This window comes from Engraulis encrasicolus, chromosome 9 (assembly GCF_034702125.1).
Source record: "Engraulis encrasicolus isolate BLACKSEA-1 chromosome 9, IST_EnEncr_1.0, whole genome shotgun sequence".
NCBI classification, from domain to species: Eukaryota; Metazoa; Chordata; class Actinopteri; order Clupeiformes; family Engraulidae; genus Engraulis; species Engraulis encrasicolus.
The window spans coordinates 40,431,851-40,452,615 of record NC_085865.1 but is presented as its reverse complement, the minus strand read 5'-3'; the positions used below and the strand labels follow the sequence as shown (position 1 = coordinate 40,452,615).

Genomic DNA, 20,765 nt, shown 5'->3' with positions numbered 1-20,765 from the left:
CTGGGACTCGATTAAAATTTTTAATCGAATTAATCTATAGGCTTTGAAATTAATAAATCGAATTAATCGCATTTTAATCGCATTTAAATATCTGACTTGAGAACAATAAAAAGTATTTTTTTTCACATGGATTTTGTCTGACAATAAATCAGCTTAATCTAAAGATATTGTTCCTTTTTAAAAGAAGAGAATTCTTCTCAATTTCAGCAGGCTGTTCACCATCAGGCGTAATACTGCCCTCCACTGGTCTAATCCAGAACTATTAAGCTATATTTTGTAGTGCGATTAAAATGCGTTAATTTTTGTGTGATTAATTAAACAAAATTAATGCATTAATGTCCCAGCCCTAAAAAGGATGCTTTGATTTGACTTGTCTAGTTCTAACCAACACCAGCTGATGTGTTTAAAAAAAACAACTGTTTTTGCCATGTCGCCCAGCTAGAATCTGCACATTCTGTTGCAATGAATTGCCAATGAGGTCTTAATGATTTGGAATTGTACATTGTGTCTGTTTATTTGACTATCAGAGTATTTGTCGTTTACCTTTCCATGAGGATATTGACCTATTTGGTGAGGGGTGAACTTGAGTGTATTGGTGAAGTAAGGTCACTCTACATTTGCTATTGCACCAAGCCGATCTTGTAAGGTTTGCGTGCCAAGCCGGTACGTGTGCGCGTGCGTGTGTATTCTGATCTAAGATCAGGTCAAGTTTGCGTGAGATGCTAAAAAGGAAGCCTTGGCTGTGTGTCAGTGCTTGGTGCAATTTGACCCAATTCGTATTTGATACAGATCAATCTGAGTTTGTTTGTGCAGGATTTGCCTCTGTGTGTAAGAGTAAGTGTGATAAAAAGGAGACCATTTATTGAGGGGAAAGTTAGTGAAATTGTGCATTTGTGTAAGTGCAAAAATATTTTTGAGTAGAGGAGTTGTTCAAATTGTGTGTGTGGGGGTTTCAGTGTCATTCCTCCAGTGCTTGAGTTAGTTCTCCAAGCCAGGCAATTGCGCGCATGTGTATGCGTGTCATGGGCAAGCGGTTGGGTGTCAAGCCTGTAGCCCAAAGGATACCGGCTCGATTCCCAACCCACCAGCATGGTACCGTCCCTCCAACTGATCCCTTGGGGCCCGTTTCGGGCTGACCCGTGGCATGGGTGAGGTATAAATGCAATTTCGTTTTGTGTGTGTTCAGTACCATTCCTCCAGCGGTTGAATTTGTTCATTAGCCAGGTGTGTGTGTGTGTGTGTGTGTGCAATAGTACCGTTTCTCCAGCGGTTGAGCTCGTTCTCCAGGCAGGTGATGGTGTTGCCTAGTGTGGTGTGGTGTGGTGTGGTGTGAGTGTGTGTGTGTGTGTGTACAATAGTACCGTTTCTCCAGCGGTTGAGCTCGTTCTCTAGCCAGGTGATGGTGTTGCCTGGTGTGGTCTGGTGTGGTCTGGTGTGGTCTGGTGTGGTGTGGTGTGGTCTGGTGTGGGTGTGTGTGTGTGTACAATAGTACCGTTTCTCCAGCGGTTGAGCTCGTTCTCCAGGCAGGTGACGGTGTTGCCTAGTGTGGTGTGGTCTGGTGTGGTGTGGTGTGGTGTGGTGTGGGTGTGTGTGTGTGTACAATAGTACCGTTTCTCCAGCGGTTGAGCTCGTTCTCTAGCCAGGTGATGGTGCTGCGGAGGGTCTTGTTCCTCTCCTTCTCTCTTTCATACTTCTTCTTCCACTGCTCTGCGGTCAGCTCCACGTTGACACACACCGTGTTCTTGATGGTCTTTGCTCTGCAGGCGTAAACGTAACGGGGTCAAATTTCATGAGATGCTTTTTATTTGTACTACCATGTTTGTTTATATTATTCGAAGTGTGAGGAAATTTGAGACTTTATAGGGTTTTTTTGGAAAATGAATTAACAAATAAAATTTTAAAAATCACGAGATGTGCATAGTTCCTCATCTCTGCCTAGATGCATGTCTGCAGTATGGAATTCATCACCTATCTTGACTCCACAAAAAACAATAAAAACGGGAGGGGTGGTGGTGCTGTGTCACACCCATGCCCAGGGCCGGATTAACGCACAGGCTAGATATGACTGAAGCCTAGGGGGCCCCGCCTGCCAGGGCCCCCCCCCGATTGGCCAAAAGTCAAGAATTGTAGAATTGGGACGAGATGTGATGTTGAAAAATTTGTCAGTCGTGTGAAGTGTAGTTTTAAAATCTTATTAATACTCCTGTCCACGGTTGGCGGATATATCCTTTATTCCTAGCTAATTGCAAGACTGCCTATCTAATTTTGTTGCGAAATTTGCATTTTGGGGGGCCCACAGCAACCTGTAGGATAGGGGCCCAATACAATCTCAATACGACCATGCTCATGCCATATATGAGGCTGTACTCCCAGGGGACACCAAGGTTCGAATCCAGCCTGGCTCATGTTCGAACCCTGCCCCATGTCTCTCTAGCTCGTTTCCTGTGTAATTTCATACCATCATATCAACAATGGCCCCAATTTTTTGTTTTTTTAAATCAATAACACTTGTTGTATTCTAATGCAGAATACAAGCAAAGACATAAGTGTCTGTATGTGTGTATACATGAGTGCATATGTCTGCCAGTGAGGTTAAGTTTGTCAAGTCTCCCCAGGTGTAATCCTGATCCCTCACCTGTCCGTAAAGGTTGCGTGCCTGCCGGAGGCTGATTAAATGCTCACCTCACCTCTGCCTAATCCGGAACTGGGCCATGAGCAAGGCTTTAGTTTTATACAAATTTGGACCCGTTTCTCTCTCTCTGTGTGTGTGTGTGTGTGTGTGTGTGTGTGTGTGTGTGTGTGTGTGTGTACGTTTTTTGGGCATGTTTTGGGCAGACAAGTGTGTGTTATAGTCATGGCATCATGGCATCTCTGAACATGAGTATGACCTAGGCCTCGTTGTAGGATGAGAGAGTGTGTGTGTGCGAGTGTGAGCGCGCGCGTGTGTGTGTGTACCTCTGTCCGAGCAGTAGTGTGGACTTGTGGGCCATTCCAGTCCCAACCCAAACTAGCAGGAGATCGCACTTATCCTACCTGGATATTTCAGCTGCCATTCCTGACAGTTGAAGTGGAAGTTCTACAACCATGGCAACCGCCGCGATTGAGCTGACTTTAGCAAGATGTTTTGATACGAGCAAAAAGAGCCATAATAGTTAATACTCTGTCATAAGTTACATTTATGTTGACACGATATCATGTAATAACACGAAGATTATTTTGAGTAAAAATGGCTGTGTTTGGATCAGCAGCACAAAAGAGAAATGGAGTTTCACTATTTTATTGACATTTTAAATAACGGCTCCATGGGGGCCGCCATTATCATCCAACTTCGATTTGTTGAGGTGGGAGTAGTGAGAGTCACCCCGACTTCGCTAGTTGGAGCTCCCACTTCGACGGGCGTTCCAGAGCATTTTTCGTAGTAGGAGGTTGAATAAGTGCGATCTCCTACTAGGATGGTTTGGGACTGGAATGCACCATTGGTCTTGATCTTATTGTGGTGTGTGTGTGTGTGTGTGTGTGTGTGTGTGTGTGTGTGTGTGTGTACCTCTGTCCGAACAGGAGTGTGGACTTGGTCTCGGACTCGTTGTAGGATGATGGGGAGCAGCAGATGACGATGGTGGTCCTGCAGTTCCCTCCCAGGGAGTCCTGGAGGATACGGGTCATCTTACTGTCTCTGTACGGCACATAGGTCTGCAGAGGGACACACAGAAAAATAACATCAACATTTTGTTACATAAAAAAAATAATTGTCTCAGTTCTCATTAAGCATCCTGTATGCACTCATGCATTCAAATAATCCATCATCATAAACTCATCTTCCACAGACAGACAGAGAGACACACACAGACACAAACACGATTCTAATCCTCAAGGGACCAATATGAGACAACCAGCTATATTACCATAAGAAGAAGTAGTATTATACAAGGTATTACAGGGTGTGTGAAATATCATGACTCCATTCACACATAAATCTGTCGAAGCATACATTAGAACTTGTAACCCTCATGCCGTGTCCAGACCAAGAGCGAACGGAGCGAACGAAGCGACAGAAGTCATTATTTCTCTATGGAGGGCACGCGACCAGCGTTACCAAAGCGAATTCGCCAGGAGGGAAGCGAACTGAGCGACCAAAGCGAATTTTAACGATTAAAAGTCATCTTATCTTATGGTAATGAGCTATGACGCGAGTCGGCGAAAACCAATTGGAACGTTCATATCAGCGAATGTCCCAGGCTGTCAAGCCAGAGCCGTTATGTGATTAGCTAAATCAAACATGTCAGTGCTGCGTCGAATACAGTGAATTCAAGGCGAAACTTCTTCTGCTACCCACGCTACCAGGCAGCTCGGTTCGCTCTTGGTCTGGACACGGCATTACACACACATTCTGATGGGCTGACATCACAGCAGCTCACACTGCCATTCATACACACACACACATGCACACACACACGCAATCTTCCTCTTGCACACACACATTACAATACCTCAAGAAGGACATTGTCTGCCATTCACACACACGCACGCACACACACACACCTACATTGAAATGCAGCTCAGGATCAATCATCGCACACATAAATCAACCATCAGTCTTGTATATAAACACACACACACACGCGTGTTAACACATACACAAATAATCATTTAATTCATTTCACACACACAAAAACAGACATGTAAGCACACATACAGCATGCATGCAAGTACACACAAACGCACGCATAAAGCAAGCACACACACACACACACACACACAGACAGACAGACAGACAGACAGACAGACAGACAGACAGACAGACAGACAGACAGACAGACAGACAGACAGACAGACAGACAGACAGACAGACAGACAGACACACAGTACCGTGCTCTCTGCGAGTGCTGAGATGACGTTGCCCAGAGCTGACAGGGACTTGTTGATGTTCTTCGCCTCCTCCAGCACGGCACCCTCAGCTCCCGTCTTCCCTACCTGAAGACACGCACACACAAACACATTTCACATCTTTATTCTGTTCACAATATAAAATGTAATAAGAGAAACATTTGGCAGTTTCCAAGTTACTCAGACACGATCCAATTGAAAACAACTGAGATCTGATCAAGGTTCTTAGAACGCACACACAGCATATTCTTCGCCAAATATGGCAACTTCCAATTATTGGTGATTGAACAATCTCTTCATACATACACTGCGTGCAGAATTATTAGGCAAACAAGTTTTTTGACAATATCGTCCATTTTATGCATATTGTCCGCCACCACCCTTTATGGACATGAACACCTACTGGATTTAAGCATTCCAGGTCATGCATATTGGTATAATAAGAGACAGTGTGATCGAAGGAGCCCAATACCCTATATCAGGGCAAAATTAGTGTGCATAATTATTAGGCAACTTTGTTTTACTCTGGGAAAATGAGCCACAAAAGAGATCTAACAAACTCTGTAAAGACTATAAACAATTTTGAAGTCTTCTAGAGGGGTGTGGCTGTCTTGAAATATTGGTCACATCCATCTAATGCACCATTACAAGCCATCAGTGTCACATGACATGTGCTCACAAAGTAACTGCCAGATTGAGAAGAATTGAAGATGAAACTACCACAAAACTATTACCCTGCAGTGCTGGTATATTACAGAACTGAAACCTACATCGGCTGTCCACAAGAACATTGTATTCAGCACTCAGAGACTTGGCCAAGGTAAAACAGGCTGAAACCTGAAGACCACTCAACAAGTAACTTAAGTCAAGACTGGGTCAAGAAATGTCTTTAGACAGTTTTTTCAATGGTTTTATGAACTAGTGAAAGTGACTGTTAATGGACCAGGTTGATGAGCCTATGGCTAGATTAGTAATGTGCACACTCAGATCAGTTGCTGAGTTCCACTCAAATACCAGCAGAGTACTGCATAAATACCATTGTCTTTGTAAAATATGCAATTTTCTCCCTCTAAAAGATCCAGCCATGGGTTCATCCACCCTGTCTGTCAAGAGTCACTTTCCCAAGTCCATAAAACCTTTGAAAATTTTGTCCCCAGGTATTTTTGACCCCATTTTGACTTAATTAACTTGTTGAATGGTTGTCTGGTGTCATCCCTTCTTACCTTGGCCATGTCTCTGAGCGCTCAATACCCTGTTTTTCTGGACACTCTGTGTTGGTTTCTGTTCTGGAATATGATAGCACTGCAGGGTAATAATTTTTTTGTAGTTTCACGTTAAATTCTTCTCAATGTTTGGCAGTGACATTTCTTAAGAGACTGATGACTTTGTAACGGTGCATCTGATTGTTCTGTGCGAACGTGACCAACATCTTGCAAATTTCAAGACTGCCACATCCCACTTCAAAATTGTTTATAGACATTTCAGAGTTTGTTAGATCTATTTTGTGGCCCATTTTCCCAGAAGAAAACAAAGTTGCCTAATAATTATGCACACCTGATATAAGGTGTTGGGCACCTTCGACCACACCCCCATCTTATTATACAAATATACATGACCTGGAATGCTTAAATCAAATACGTTTTCATGTCCATATAGATTGCTGTTGGAAAATATGCATAAAAAAGACAAAATGGTCAAAAAACATGTTTGCCTAATAATTCTGCACACAGTGTATTGTGCATGTGGCTTTGAAAAGCAAACTCTCAAACCCCCCAAAAAAACGTGCTCACACCCCCCACACACGTCAAAGGACCGCACAGACTACACAATTTTCCCAACTTTGCAATGCACAAAAAACGGATTTGTCCTGGTACCATTTCTGTCATTAAAATCAAACCCACTAGCCGAAACGAATACATACAGTATATAATGTATGGCATGAAGTCTTGAATTATTAGCCTGGCTCTCACGCAGACCCTTTGTGCTTCGTGCATCTTCGTTAAACTTTGTGAGCTCGCACGAGGGTCTGGAAATCTAAGACGAGCCCGAACGGAATCAGATACTCATGAACGGCCATCCGGGTACTTTGCTCTTAAATGTGCGTTACGCCCCTTTATGGGTGAAAAAAAACCGAATGTCTCATTAACTTACATGTTATCGGCTAGCCTAAATGAACACATTCCATGCTTCAGCCACGGCTGTTTGGCTATATTATTTGAACAGCCGGCAACACAACACGTTTTCGGCATGTTGTGCATGAACAACGCTAGTGTACAGGTCCATATCTTTCGTTTATTAAACCCCAACATCACCAATTGACTTGCATGGGTTGTTTTCCCCCACAAATGGGCGTAACGCACATGGAAAACGTCACGCCGTTCATGAGTATATTTCAGAGCCTGTCCAATCAGAATCGCGGGGCGGGGTATATACAAGTCAGTGGTTGAAGTAGTACGGGATTCAAAAAAAGCCGCGTGAATTCTCCAATCAGGTTCGAGCTGTTTTGAACACACCTATGCCTTTCCAGAGCTAAGCGATTGACAATGTTCCAGATGGTTGGTAAAAACCATCGCGTGAGAACCAGGTTATTGAATTATACCCATGGCGTGTGCTTATGTAGAAGTGAAAGGATTTGTGTGTGGTTTAGTTGAAGATTCACATTTGGGAGTTTGGGGGAGAGAACAACAATGTTGATCCCCCTGTGTATGTGTGATGTCTCTGACTTTGTTTCGTGTGTGCCAACTGATCCGAGGCCTACGTCCACTCCAGCTATTATGAAACTACTCTAATCCCCGAGCCAGTGATACTGTTGTGCTTGTGTTTACTTCTTAATGTGCTCCAGCATAACTCATGCCGCAGCTTAAACAACAAGTCACTAAACTGCATTTCAGTCGTTTTCAAACATACATATAACGACCGTGTGAACTTCCAGTCACAACAAAACTGAAGAGTCAAGAAAGCTCCCGCACACTGCTCACATTTGCAGAGTTTCGGTTTATTGTCCCTCTTCAAGCAATTCGACAACAAGGTCAATAGACCGGAATGTTGCAAGTAAACTCTGCAAATGTGAACAGTGTGCAGGAGCTTTTTTGTCTCTAACGTTGGTAGTGACCCAGGGGTTCCACTCCTATTCCCATGGCCAAAGGAGGTGTGAAATAATTATACAAAATAGTCACAATAAAACTAACTCTACACTCAACTATAAAACCCTCCTAGACAACACTCGTTTTGTCTGCACGCTTCTAAGACAATTTCTTCATTTGTCAATTAAGATAAAAGCTTTGGCGTAAACGTAATGTAATGTACTTTAATTTAATCTCAGCTTTTTGTAAGTCCCCTATGGGTCCTGTCTCTCTGCAACAGTGTTGGCCACTTCCTGCTCCACAGCCACACCCTGCACTCCACTAAAATGACTGAAGACAACTACTCTGCCAAACTCTGCTGTACTGGGCAACGTTCAGCCTGTCTCAGCAAATTTGCCTGCTGGCATGCACGTATGAGCATGTGTGCATGTATGCATGTATATGTGTGTGTGTGTGTGTGTGTGTGTTTGTGTGTGTGTGTGTGTGTGTGTGTGTGTGTTTGTGTGTGTGTGTTACCTTCTCACTACCAGCCAGATCCACCAGGTATAGTTTTCCGCTGAGCTTCTGCTCCGTCTGAGTGTTCTCCTGCTTCACGTTGATGAGGAAGATGCTGTGACTTCTGGAGCTGTGCTCGTTCATGTCTGAGGAAACACACACACACACACATAAATGTATATTTAGTATTGCTGTCAAAATTATTGTGTTAATATCGCGTTAACTCAACCCCTTTTTAACGGCGGAATATTCTTTTTATCGCGAGATTAACGCTAGATGTGACCCTGTGAAGTTTTTTTTTCATAAACTGGCTGACCGCAGGTTACAGCGATAGCTTAACTACAATTCCCAGCATGCCGGTTACAGAAGACGCAAGCAGAGCCTCATGCCCCCCTGCTCCTCCCCCTCCCCTTCCCCCTTGTTGTCTCTGCCTCCTGCTCGACTTCACTGCTCCTTCGAGAGCTCTGTACATTGAAGCGAATCAGGCGGTATCAGCCTGTAAAATAGATGATTTACAAAGCTCTCTATGCGTCGTTTTTGAAAGTCGGACTAACACTTGTTGCAGTGTGCTGAACGACTTTGAATTGGCTGAACAATAGCTGTAGCTAGCTGCTAACACTATGAGTAATGGCTTGAATCTCTGTTGGTAGCTAAGTAGTGCTATTCCAAAACAAAATATTTGATAAACATTGCATACGTTTAAACAGCCCCCAAATAGTTTGTTTTGAATCCTACAGCCATTTTAAGACTACAAACAAAGTTTTGAGCAACTTGAAGAGTTATTATTGGCTGTTGCATATGATCAACAGAGCATCAAATGTGCCGTTTTCTTGTTGACAAAAAGATGTGTAGTTTCCTCCCCTACATCCACTACACTTGTAACTTCTCATTATGAATGACAGCTGTCATAAGTAGGCTAACGTTCTAGCTTTGTTTGAAAGTGTACCCCCAGGCTTATTGCTTTTCTCACTAAGAAATACATCTTCATGAATGCAGTAGTCTGAATATAGGCTATCAGATGATATGTCATTTAGCCTACAAAATGCCAAGGAGGCACAATCCCACACTGCTCCAGGAAAATATAGACCTGCTAAATGAGGCACATTTCTCCCCTCCTGTCACTGGAAACTAAATATCCTCTGTGTGTGTGTCTTTTGTGCATAGGCCTATTTATGTTTTTGTTATCATTTTTCTCCCCCTTACTTTTTTTAAATATCATATGCCATTAGGGCAGAGGTCAGTGTCTTGTTTTAAAATAAAATAAAAAACTTTGCACAAACCTAGCCATTTTTGTAGGCCTACATCGTAGAAGTATTACAATGATTTTAAATGAGACATAATTATGCGATTAAAATGTGATTAATCGTGAGTTAACTATAGCATTTGTATGATTAATCGCGATTAAATATTTTAATCGATTGACAGCACTAGGAGGGTTTTAGATCAGTAGAAGCATCTTCATTATTGGGGCAAGTCTAAATATTATTTAGACTTGCCCCAATAATGAAGATGCTTCTACTGATCTAAAACCCTCCTCCCCACAAGAGCAGCTTTGACTGCCTACTCTACATTTCTCCAATCATTTCCAGCTGTTTATGTATTTATTGTATTTAAATATTTATTGGTCTTTTGTGACTTTTTTTCATGATAGGACAATGAAAGAGTGAAAGGAGACGAATGGGGAGCTCGAGATGTGGGGAAGGATCGACGTAGGACTGGGACTGGAATCGAATTTGGGTCTCCGGCATAGCAGCCCAGTGCCCTACAGTTAGAGCCACGGTAGGGCCTTATTTATTGTATTTCATTTAATTTAGGATTAAGGCAGTGAAATGTAAATATAGTGCAATAATGGCTTAACAGATTGTTCCTATTGCTGTACACAGGAATGTGCAGACAACACACAGAACTGCCATTATAATAATGACATTAAAATGAATAATAATAACAGTCAGTTCTGTCTAGTTATGGGTGAGCACATGACTAGCTTATGACCAGCTAGGCTGCATCTTGTGGATGTGGTTGGCTGTGTGTGTGTGTGTGTGTTACCCACTTGTAACGGCCACGTGTCTGTTGGACTTTCCTTCGTCGATGGTGTCCATCACCTCCTCTGGGCTACATACGAACCGTTCAGTGCAGCCCTGCAGACGACACGCACATAGGGACAATTAGGGGCAGCCACACACACACACACACGCGCACGCACGCACGCAGGCACGCAGGCACGCACGCGCACACACACACACACACGACTTAGAATATCGTTCCATCGCTTTGGTATATTTTTGTCTGGCACAACAGAAAACAGCGTGCAGTCATGAGTGTGTGTGAAATATCTGACCTATGGACGTGTACCATGACTATGGTTAATGTTAAGACAAAAAGCTCTTTGTGTGTGTGTGTGCGTGCGTGTGTGTGTGTGTGTGTGTGTGTGTGTGTGTGTGTGTGTGTCTAACAGAGGGGAATGGCATGCATGAGTGTGGTAAGGGTGTAAAATCAAAATGACTGTCAACAAAAGACTCTTACCTTGACATAGGGAACCCTGTTTTTATCCTCATGTACGGATAGATTCGTTTTTGAGACTGAGAAAGGAGAGAGAGGGAGAGAGAGAGAGAGAGAGAGAGAGAGAGAGAGAGAGAGAGAGAGAGAGACAAAGGTAATTAGCATGACTTAAAGGCTACCTGTGTGTAAGGTAAGGCCAGGCATTAAGACTTGACCTGATGTGCAAGTGCAGCGTGTAGTGTAGCGTCTTACCATCCAGCAGATCTCTGATCTTATCCAGGTAGATCTCAAAATATGACACCTGCGGAGAAAAGAAGCACTCAAGTCAATCTCTGCAAGTTAACGTCAATACATAAAATAACAGTAATATATGCTATAATTCAGCTACTTAAAAAGGTGCACTGCCCTGTGTAGGATGGTGGACAGAGTAGGTATTGCAATTATGCTGCTCATCAAAACTGTACAGCCTACTGCAAAATGTTGTCTTTTCATGAATATTTACTAAATAATAATCTAATATTTACTAGTATGACCAAAATACAGCAAGTTTTGCAGCTAAAAATGTCTATTCCTGGAATTGCAAAATGACAAACATGGACAATACCCCCCTCCCCCCCTTGAAAATTGATGGTGGTGGCAAGTATTTGTGAAAAAGGTAACATTTCTGAATAGGCAGCATTAACTCTGGAAATAAACTACTAAAGTGCACCATTGCACTTGACACTTTAAATATGAATAGAACAAACCAGTCTTAACAAAACAGAGAGCGTAGAACACTACATTACCTGCGGTTTACAACTAAAGCTCAAAAATATGCGTTTGTATGCTGTTGAAATAAAAGTATTTGACTGTGAAGTTGTATTTGACTGTGCATGAGAGAGAGTAGTGATGTCTTTTGATATGTCCAGAGTCTAGATTGGAACTCCAGATTCTGGATTCTGTCCAATGAGTAGATGTAGTTAAGAGATGTCTTGCACGTGTACGTCTAAGAAAGATGATATACCTTGATATGATGAAACTCCAAAAGTACTCTGTGTGTGTGTGTGTGTGTGTGTGTGTGTGTGTGTGTGTGTGTGTGTGTGTGTGTGTGTGTGTGTGTGTGTGTGTGTGTGTGTGTGTGTGTGTGTGTGTGTGTGTGTGCCTTTACCTTGATATGAAACTCCAGGTTTTCGTCCATGGAGTAGATGTAGTTGAAGATGTCTTGCACTATCCTGGGAATGATGCCCATGTTATCTGGATCATGTAGGTTACCCTGGCAACAGTGACAGCACAATCAGTCAACACGCATAAGCCAACACAAAAGACAACAACTCACACGCACGCACGCACGCTCACACATGGATGTCAGCAACACATTCGCACAGGCACACACCCCAACAGGCAGACAAGCACACTCACAGAAAGACATACATAGGTGGTATTCAGTCATGCATGCAACTACTGTGAATGTCTCTACTGTGAACGCCTGTGTGCGTGAGCATTATGTATGAATGTGTGTGTGTGTGTGTGTGTGTGTGTGTGTGTTTGGAATATGTGACTGACTGAGCGTGTGTGTGCATTACCTCCATGGTGTGTGTCTTGCCAGAGGAAGTCTGTCCGTAGGCAAAGATGGTGCCGTTGTAACCCTCCAGCACATCTACAATACACACGGTAAAACAGTCAATACCTGCATGGCTGCATCACACACCCATAGACAACCAATTCAACATTACTGTCATTGCACAACACACAATAATAATAGCTGTCTGCATAGTTAAGACGTCACTGGAATGCACAATAGCACGTGCTAAATAACAGCAAGGTATTAATGCTAATTACAGTGCAATAACAGACAGCAAATCAGTTTTTCAACGGCAATAATGCAACACCATCATATGGTCATTAGAGAACAAAACGAGACTGGAATGCAACACGCTAAATATATTACAGCAAGGCATTGGCATGACCATACTAGCAACAACAATGCAAACAAAAAAAATGTCCTTCACTTGGATGCAAAAAGAAAAAACGTATGCAGCAAATTATGTTTGTGGGCTAGACAGGAATTTAGAAGTCAACCAGACAGACAGACACCAACACAAAATGGCACAATTGACAGACAGACAGACAGGTTTCAGGCTTACCTTTGACGATTTTCTGAGCACAGGCATTGTAGACCTGCTCCTGGGTAGTGTTGGACGCGAACACGCGATCAAACACATAGGGCTTACCCTGGAAGAGAGAAGAGAAGAAGACAGCAGAGGAACGTCATTTTTAAACATGAAAAACACATGAGGTTTAAGAGTGAGAGAGAGAGAGAGAGAGAGAGAGAGAGAGAGAGAGAGAGAGAGAGAGAGAGAGAGAGAGAGAGAGAGAGAGATCATCATTGATAAGCGTGGTAAACACAAACAGCTTACCCCAACACAGAGACTATAGACAGTGGAATTATGAATGACATTGATTGATATGTAAGGCTAATCTGTCTCATTCAACAGTGATGAAAGACTAAACCTGTTCTGTCTGTATTCATGTGCATAGGCTTAAGCCTGGATGGGTGGGGTGGATGTAGTCTACTGTATGGCTATAGGCAGGGCACTAAATGAACACCTGCAGTGCCAACCGGCCAAATGCTGGTGAAATTTCAGTTTGGCTGGTAGAAAAGACCAGCTTACTAGCCACTTGTCTTTGACCCATTACAGAGTGTGTGCTTGACTATTAAGATTAACACTTACTAGCCATTTTGGTTGGTGAAGAAAAAAGTTACTTTAGGGCCCTGGCTATACTCATGAACGGCGTGACGTTTTCCATGTGTGTTACGCCCATTTGTAGGGGAAAAATGCCCATGCAAGTCAATTAGTGATGTTGGGGTTTAATAAACGAAAGATACGGACCTGTAGACTAGAGTTGTTAACACGTAACATACCGTTGTGTTGCCGGCTGTTCAAATAATATAGCCAAACAGCCGTGGCTGAAGCATGTACTGTGTTCGCTTAGGGTAGCCGATGTAGCATGTAAGTTGATGAGACATTCGGTTTGTTTTCCCATATAAAGGGGCATAACGCACATTTAGGAGCAAAGTACCCGGATGGCCGTTCATGCCTATTGGTGTTGCATGTGGCTTTGTGCCAAATACTGCTTGCCATGTGTCCTGTTAGTAGAGACATTAATATGTTTAAAATGACATCGGGCTGGGCGATACAGCAAAAAAAGGACCACAATAATATTTCCCCTACCATCTCATAATTTCCTACCTCATCAGTGGCAAACTGAAAGCAGATGGGCTTCTAAAATATTAGGGCCCTGAAATCTCCCTCATACCAGCACAAACACACAAACAAATACAGACAAAGACACAGACACACACAACTACTCAGGCAGTGCTACTCCTCCATCACATCTGTTCCTCTACTCTCCTCCTCTTTCCTCTCCTCCCTCTCCCTCTTTCTCTCTCTGCCCATAACTGAGAGCTAGGGCGGTAGCAGTGGACCTAATGGCCAATTTATCGGGCTGCTCTACCTGCTGCCACTGCTGCTGCTACTGCTGCTGTTGCTGCTGCCTGGCCAGCAGAGCATGGCAAACATCCATGCCAGCCCAGCCCACGCCTGGTCTGAGCACGCACACATGAGCGGCGCACACAAGCACGCACACACTCACACAGACAGACACGTATACAGACACACACGCACACAGACACAAACACATCAAGACTCAACACACAGACACACACAAATACAAACACAGACACAGACACAAACACATCAAGACTCAACACACAGACACACACAAATACAAATACAGACACAGACAGACACACACACACACACCGCTGATACCCGGCGGCATGGTCAAAATAGAGCCAAGCGAGGCTGCTGGTCCAGATATAGACTGGATAGACAGACGTGTTAAAATGTGTGCAGTGACCTCCTCTGATCTTCCATCCGCACAGTGCTGTACGTGAACCCAGAACACATACACTACAGGACAAGACAAGGCAAGGCAGACAGAATACATGCAAAGGACAGATGGCTACAGAATCTGGACTGCCTGATGGATGGATGGATGGAAATACACTGACGACGGATATATAAACTGACAGTAGTTCCTAGGTGGTAGATGGTTAAATAAATGCCGGGGGATGGGGGGCAGGATGGAAAGTTGGTTAGGTAAAAATGGAAGTAAAGACAGACAGACACAGACACAGATGACACAGACACACAACCATAAGTATGAAAATCTCCACTATATAGCTTGTAGACCTAGACAGGCAAGGCAGACCATAACATGAGAAGTTTAGCCTGGCACCGCACAGTTCAGAAAGCTGAGGGTTGTGGGTGGAATAATGTCATCATGCAAACAGCCTCTGCCAACGCGATGGCCTATCAGAGAGAAACTGTGACTAACTGGGCCCAAAAGGAACTAACCCGTCCTAATGACTAAAACAGGGGGAAAAAACAACCTCACATTGTGATTGGAGGACAGGTTTGCCATCCTTTTGTGTTCGACCACAACGCTCCAGCACCAACAAAATATGCTCTTCCACAAGTCATTTCTGCCATTCATTGAGTTTACTTGGCTACTGCAGCCCAGCAGCACTTAGACATATCAGATTTTGGTTTCAGAAGCGACATATCATTGTGAAAAGGGCTTTGCCTCGTCCAATGAAAAAGTTTAAAAAAATATATAATTCTTTATTATTATTACTTTTGGGATATCGGCTACTGAAAGACATAGAACAGTGCAGCCTTTGAACAACTAGACTAAATCTTTGTGTCTCTGCTTTTCTGTGAGCAATACTGGGCCTGGTGAATTTTCCACCAGTCGTCATCACCATCCATACAGATCGCTTTAAGGGGGTGAATGACAATGCAGGCAGCAGCTCTTTCATGTGACATCCTAGTTTAACAAGGCCAGCGCTGTTGAGGAAGTCTGCTGATATTGCCTCCAGCAGAATCTGCCTTTTTTATTATCACCATGGCCCACAAATAAAAAGTTCAAGAATACTCTGAAGACAGTTTCAAAGGTCCCTTTTTTGCACTACGGCGATATTGTATGAAGTTATAACTCTTCTCACTTTGGAGCTGTAAACTCTATTTAAAGTTTGGCTGTGTTTAGCTATGCGCTACCACTTTTATGCCAGTTTTTTTCCACCACCCTCCTCTACTCCCATTTAAAGCAAGCAGGCTTTATTTTAAAAGGTGGAAGCCATGCGCAGATTCAATCACTCTGTATTCCTGATCAATGTCCGTCAGTGCGGCAGCTCCGGGTCTTGCCCGGCCAAAGGCAAATTAAGGTTATTTTTCTTCCTCCCTACAGTCCAGACATTAGTGAAAATCTTTAGAGGAGGGCCAAGCCAAGTTAGACGGATAAACCGGCCAAAGCCCTTCTTTTTTTCTAATGGTGTGACTCAAAGTTGCCCATTACATCATGAGCTGCATGTTCTCTGGCGAGTCCGTTCTGATATCCACCCACCCCTGCCCCAACATTTTTATAACCCTTCACAATCCCATAATGCAGTGAACAGCCTGGGCCAACAGCACCAACTGCGGAAAGAGTAGCTGCCACTTATATCTAGCCTTCAGAAACACACAACATTCCAAAATGGGCACATGCGAATACATGATGTAATGCAGCCACGGGCCAGTCCCAAGTTTAACGAGAATAGAAAGATGGGCTGAGTCTCAGCTGTGCACTAGTCATTTCCTAGTTACAGGCAAAACACACACACAACGCGCAGCCAGGCCGGGCAAACCACACCTCGGCTCTGCGCAGCAGAAGACATACTTTCTTCTCTTGCACACCCCCACAAATTAATAGAGGGAGTGGGACTAGCTCACAGTTGTTCTTCGTGAAGACGCCATTATATATAGTGTACAAAAGTGTGTATGCAAGCAAGTAGCGACTTGCCAAGCAAAGCCAGTCTTTCTCTTGCCAACAAAAAAAGCATGACTTCACAGTATTCTGTTATGAGACTGGGGATATTCTTTAACTAGGTGGTTTAAAGACAAACCGCAGGTCTAGTGAACTGAGAAGACAACATAGTCCTTGGGATAACAGAGCCCTACGGCTTTACAGTCTATACAAAGCATAACCATAAGTCATATCCCATGGGGCTCATTCTTTTCACCCAGTGATCGTTAACCTAGATCCAGGTTAGCCGCATACCAGGCACTTCAAATAACCCCCTTGGGGTGTGCGTTTCCAGTGTGCATCTACTGTAGGTATGGCTTGTTTTGTTTTCCAACACAGAGCAACGTGGTGCTGCTGCTGCATATAATTCCCCGGTGGTGTTCGTGACAGTTTTTTCCACCCAAGTGCCACACCTGTTGGCAATGCTCTGAATCAACCCAGCAACAGGCTTCCCCACAGCAGGAAATAATACAGGACCCTTGGTCGGCATCTCTGCAAGGCTGTTCCTGTGTGTTGATAGATTTGCAGGTATAATCTGGTTTACTCTGAAGAAGCTACTTTATGGATTATAATCCGTAATGACATCTGCCGCCTAATACACCCACTCAAAACACATAAGGAAACAACAATTCAACAAGCATTCAACACTATATCGACGATGACAGCCATCGCGATAAGGCATACATATAATATAATTCACTACCACATGACACACAGAACTGGGAAGTGAGATTTGTAATACAAAAGACTCATTTGGCGAGGGAGTACAATGGGTTTAAACGGCCCTAACGGTGTCATCAGTCTAGCCACACCGTGTGCCAACTCTAGATTTGTAGATGCAAAAAAACTGTCAGTGTACCGTCCGCATACTACTGTGGGTACATCTTTTAAAATACACATCCTACATGGAGGTCATCGTGTCTTTGTGCCGCTTCAAGCGAACAGAATTGGGTCACGGATCCAAAGGCATTCTTGACTGCGGTGTATGAAATAAGTTCACCGAACGCTAGCAGAGTTAGCAAGTTAAACCAAACGGAAGTGATTGAATGACTAGCATTGTGCGAAACCAGATTAACCTTAGCGTGTCAGCTAGTGCTAGCCACCATAAACATCTAGGTAACATTTATGTTGACGCCATTTAAGTCGAAGCCTAGCCATCCTAAATCCCCCAACGTTATTTTTTGAGACTGCTACGCAATAAAAATGACCAGAAACGTTGCGACTGAGACGCTACATGTGGTTAAAAACTCAAGCTAGCCAACAGTGAAGATATGAGCTCCGTCATTGTGATTCGGAGACAGCTGACGTGACTGGATATTTCCAACTGATAGACCTGCTTCCACTGCCTCTGCCTACTTTGCGTTATGGTATTCACTGTTCCATTGAACTACACCGCTTCCACAACAAGACTCGCATCAAGTCAAAAACATCTATAAATGAGATTAGGTGTTAGAATGCAGTCAAGGTGATGGCAGCTAAAAGGCTAGCTAGCCAGTATTGTCGGGCGATTTGGGTGCTGGCTAGTGGCTGTCGCTAGTGTTCTCGTTTCGCAGCCATGCTACGTGTACATACGCCCAATGAAATGTTCCATAGCTATTATCAGACACTGTCCAAACAATATTTTTGCATCACTGTCGATGCACAATGTGTTGCCAATTATCCCATCCAGAGAGCTAATCGGCCGTCTGGTATTGATTAACTGTCAACTGGTTAACTGGACATAGCTCACTTACGGCTAAACTTGTTTTGGTGACCAACGCAAGCTAGCTAGCTAGCTAACTGGCTTGAAACCGATAGAACTAGCTGGGAAAACCTACGCAGTCCATTGATGTGTGCTAGCATTGCTAACGCTAGTTAATCGCGTCGGTGTTTGGTGATATGTGTTCCTCCATTTGCTGAGCTCAGACTCACCGCAATAACCACATTTTCTTCCCCTTGAAACTTGGGGATGTACTGATCGCCACGTTCAACCTCCGAATTGTTCAGCGGCCTGAAGCGGCACATCACTTTGATGGTGCACTCCGCCGGGTCCGCCATCTTCGGAAGGATCTGGGATGGGACGGGATGAGATGAGTCTCAACACCAGCTCGATGCTACCGCTGGCCGAGGGAGGGAGTGCCCGTGAGTTACAAACGGTGTCCGACCGCACCCCACCGAGTGCGTTTACCTTCTCCGAACTCTTCCCCCTAGTGCACTCAGTCTGTCAACGAAAGTATCTGGCAAAAAAATGAAATTTACTTCTCCGTGGTCCTGGACGTCATACTTGCCACCTAGCGAGCACTCGCCCTGCTGGACTCTTCTGGATCGGGAGGTGTCAGATGCTGGGCAATGACGTCACATCTGCATTCGTAGTGGCAGTCCACAAAGCTAAATAGACGTCGTAAGGCCGCTTTATAAGTTGCCTTTTCATAAATTTCACAGGGTTATGTCTAGTGACGTGTAAACTATAAAGTACTTAAAAATGTGCATTCTGAACCCATCTCGATACACACAGTCCACTGCTGGTAAGTCAGCAACAAAGAGAACCGGTCCGTAATCCGTACGGCTCACGGACTTGAGGGCCTGTAGGCTACCCCGCCCAGGCAGCGCATCACCTGTCCCCGTACCCTGCCCGCTGTTGTCGGCCAAATTTCTTGTGCAATACCTCATCCACAGATGACACCAAAAGGGAATTCCAGACATGAGCAGCTAAGCTTAATAACAAGTGTTCCGTCCGCTTCACTCAAGGCATTCAGGGCGGGACACAGACAAATGTTTAGTTGACCATCTGCATTACTAGGCCTACATTCAGGGCTGCTGACAGCAGCTTTGGCAGGGCCCAGGACAAAATCATCTGGAAGGGCCCCACACCCAATACATTCAATGTAATGTGGGGCCCTCATTACCTGTGCCCATGACAGATGACCCCTTAGTCGGCCTCTCTGAATGTCAGACATCTGAACCCACAATAGAGCATGCACAGCACCATACACTGTCATTACAAGCCTAGTTTGTTTAGATGTCAAGTAGCTAACGCCATAACGTCCTCCTGGCTGACATTCTCATTGCAGGTTTCAGGCCTACAGGCCCATGCAATGATGTAATGGCCAGCCCACCACCACCAACACAGTGTGCCCCTCTTTACTTGACCTTGTGTAATGGAACACACCCAGTAAAGATTTCCTGTATACAGGCATCCTATATTTGTCTAGTAGACACATTGCTGAAGAGGGAAAACCTGTATGTGTGTGTGTGTGTGTGTGTGTGTGTGTGTGTGTGTGTGTGTGTGTGTGTGTGTGTGTGTGTGTCTGTGTGTGTGTGTGTGTCTGTGTCTGTGTGTGTGTGTGTGTGTGTGTGTGTGTGTGTGTGTGTGTGTGTGTGTGTGTGTGTGTGTGTGTGTGTGTGTGTGTGTGTGTGTGTGGATTGAAAGCTCTAGCCTATTGTAAACTACAGTGCAGGGTGTGGGCTAGTCTTATCACATGGTCCATGCGAAGAACAAAGAATGAAGGGAACTCTATGCTTGTGTGTGTGTGTGTGTGTGTGTGTGTGTGTGTGTGTGTGTGTGTGTGTGTGTGTGTGTGTGTGTGTGTGTGTGTGTGTGTGTGTGTGTGTGTGTGTGTGTTTTCTTTGTCTCCTCCTATGTGCGCCCTGTGAAGTGTGTGTGTGTGTGTGTGTGTGTGTGTGTGTGTGTGTGTGTGTGTGTGTGTGTGTGTGTGTGTGTGTGTGTGTGTGTGTGTGTGTGTGTGTGTGTGTGCAAGAGAAATAATGGGAGGGGGAGTAGTGTATGACGTGTAGCCTAACTTATGTGAAGAACACTGACATACTGTCCCACTTTTGCTTGTTGTTGCCCATGGTAACCCACAGGAAGTAGCGACGTAAAGCAGGAAACTGCGTGGCTGCCATTATTAGACATCTTCTGGAGAGGGAGGGAAGAGGAGA

General features: G+C 44.2%; 1 protein-coding gene across 2 annotated transcripts in view; it reads right to left on the bottom strand.

Moving 5' to 3' along the window:
- The window catches only part of LOC134455809 (kinesin-1 heavy chain), a 43,266-nt gene extending 24,063 nt beyond the window's left edge, over nucleotides 1–19,203 (bottom strand). Inside the window, exons 1-11 of one of the 2 annotated variants that reach the window (XM_063207119.1) lie at nucleotides 18,759–19,203; nucleotides 13,085–13,172; nucleotides 12,524–12,597; nucleotides 12,109–12,213; nucleotides 11,214–11,262; nucleotides 10,986–11,041; nucleotides 10,513–10,600; nucleotides 8,484–8,608; nucleotides 4,867–4,971; nucleotides 3,545–3,690; nucleotides 1,609–1,757 (exon numbers count right to left, since the gene is read on the bottom strand). In XM_063207119.1, the coding sequence (XP_063063189.1) occupies nucleotides 1,609–1,757; nucleotides 3,545–3,690; nucleotides 4,867–4,971; nucleotides 8,484–8,608; nucleotides 10,513–10,600; nucleotides 10,986–11,041; nucleotides 11,214–11,262; nucleotides 12,109–12,213; nucleotides 12,524–12,597; nucleotides 13,085–13,172; nucleotides 18,759–18,884 (1,111 nt within the window). In that variant the 5' untranslated portion in view covers nucleotides 18,885–19,203. The remainder of the gene's footprint in view (nucleotides 1–1,608; nucleotides 1,758–3,544; nucleotides 3,691–4,866; nucleotides 4,972–8,483; nucleotides 8,609–10,512; nucleotides 10,601–10,985; nucleotides 11,042–11,213; nucleotides 11,263–12,108; nucleotides 12,214–12,523; nucleotides 12,598–13,084; nucleotides 13,173–18,758) is intronic. The other variant, XM_063207118.1, reaches the window with a different exon arrangement.
- Nucleotides 19,204–20,765: the final 1,562 nt, after the last annotated feature.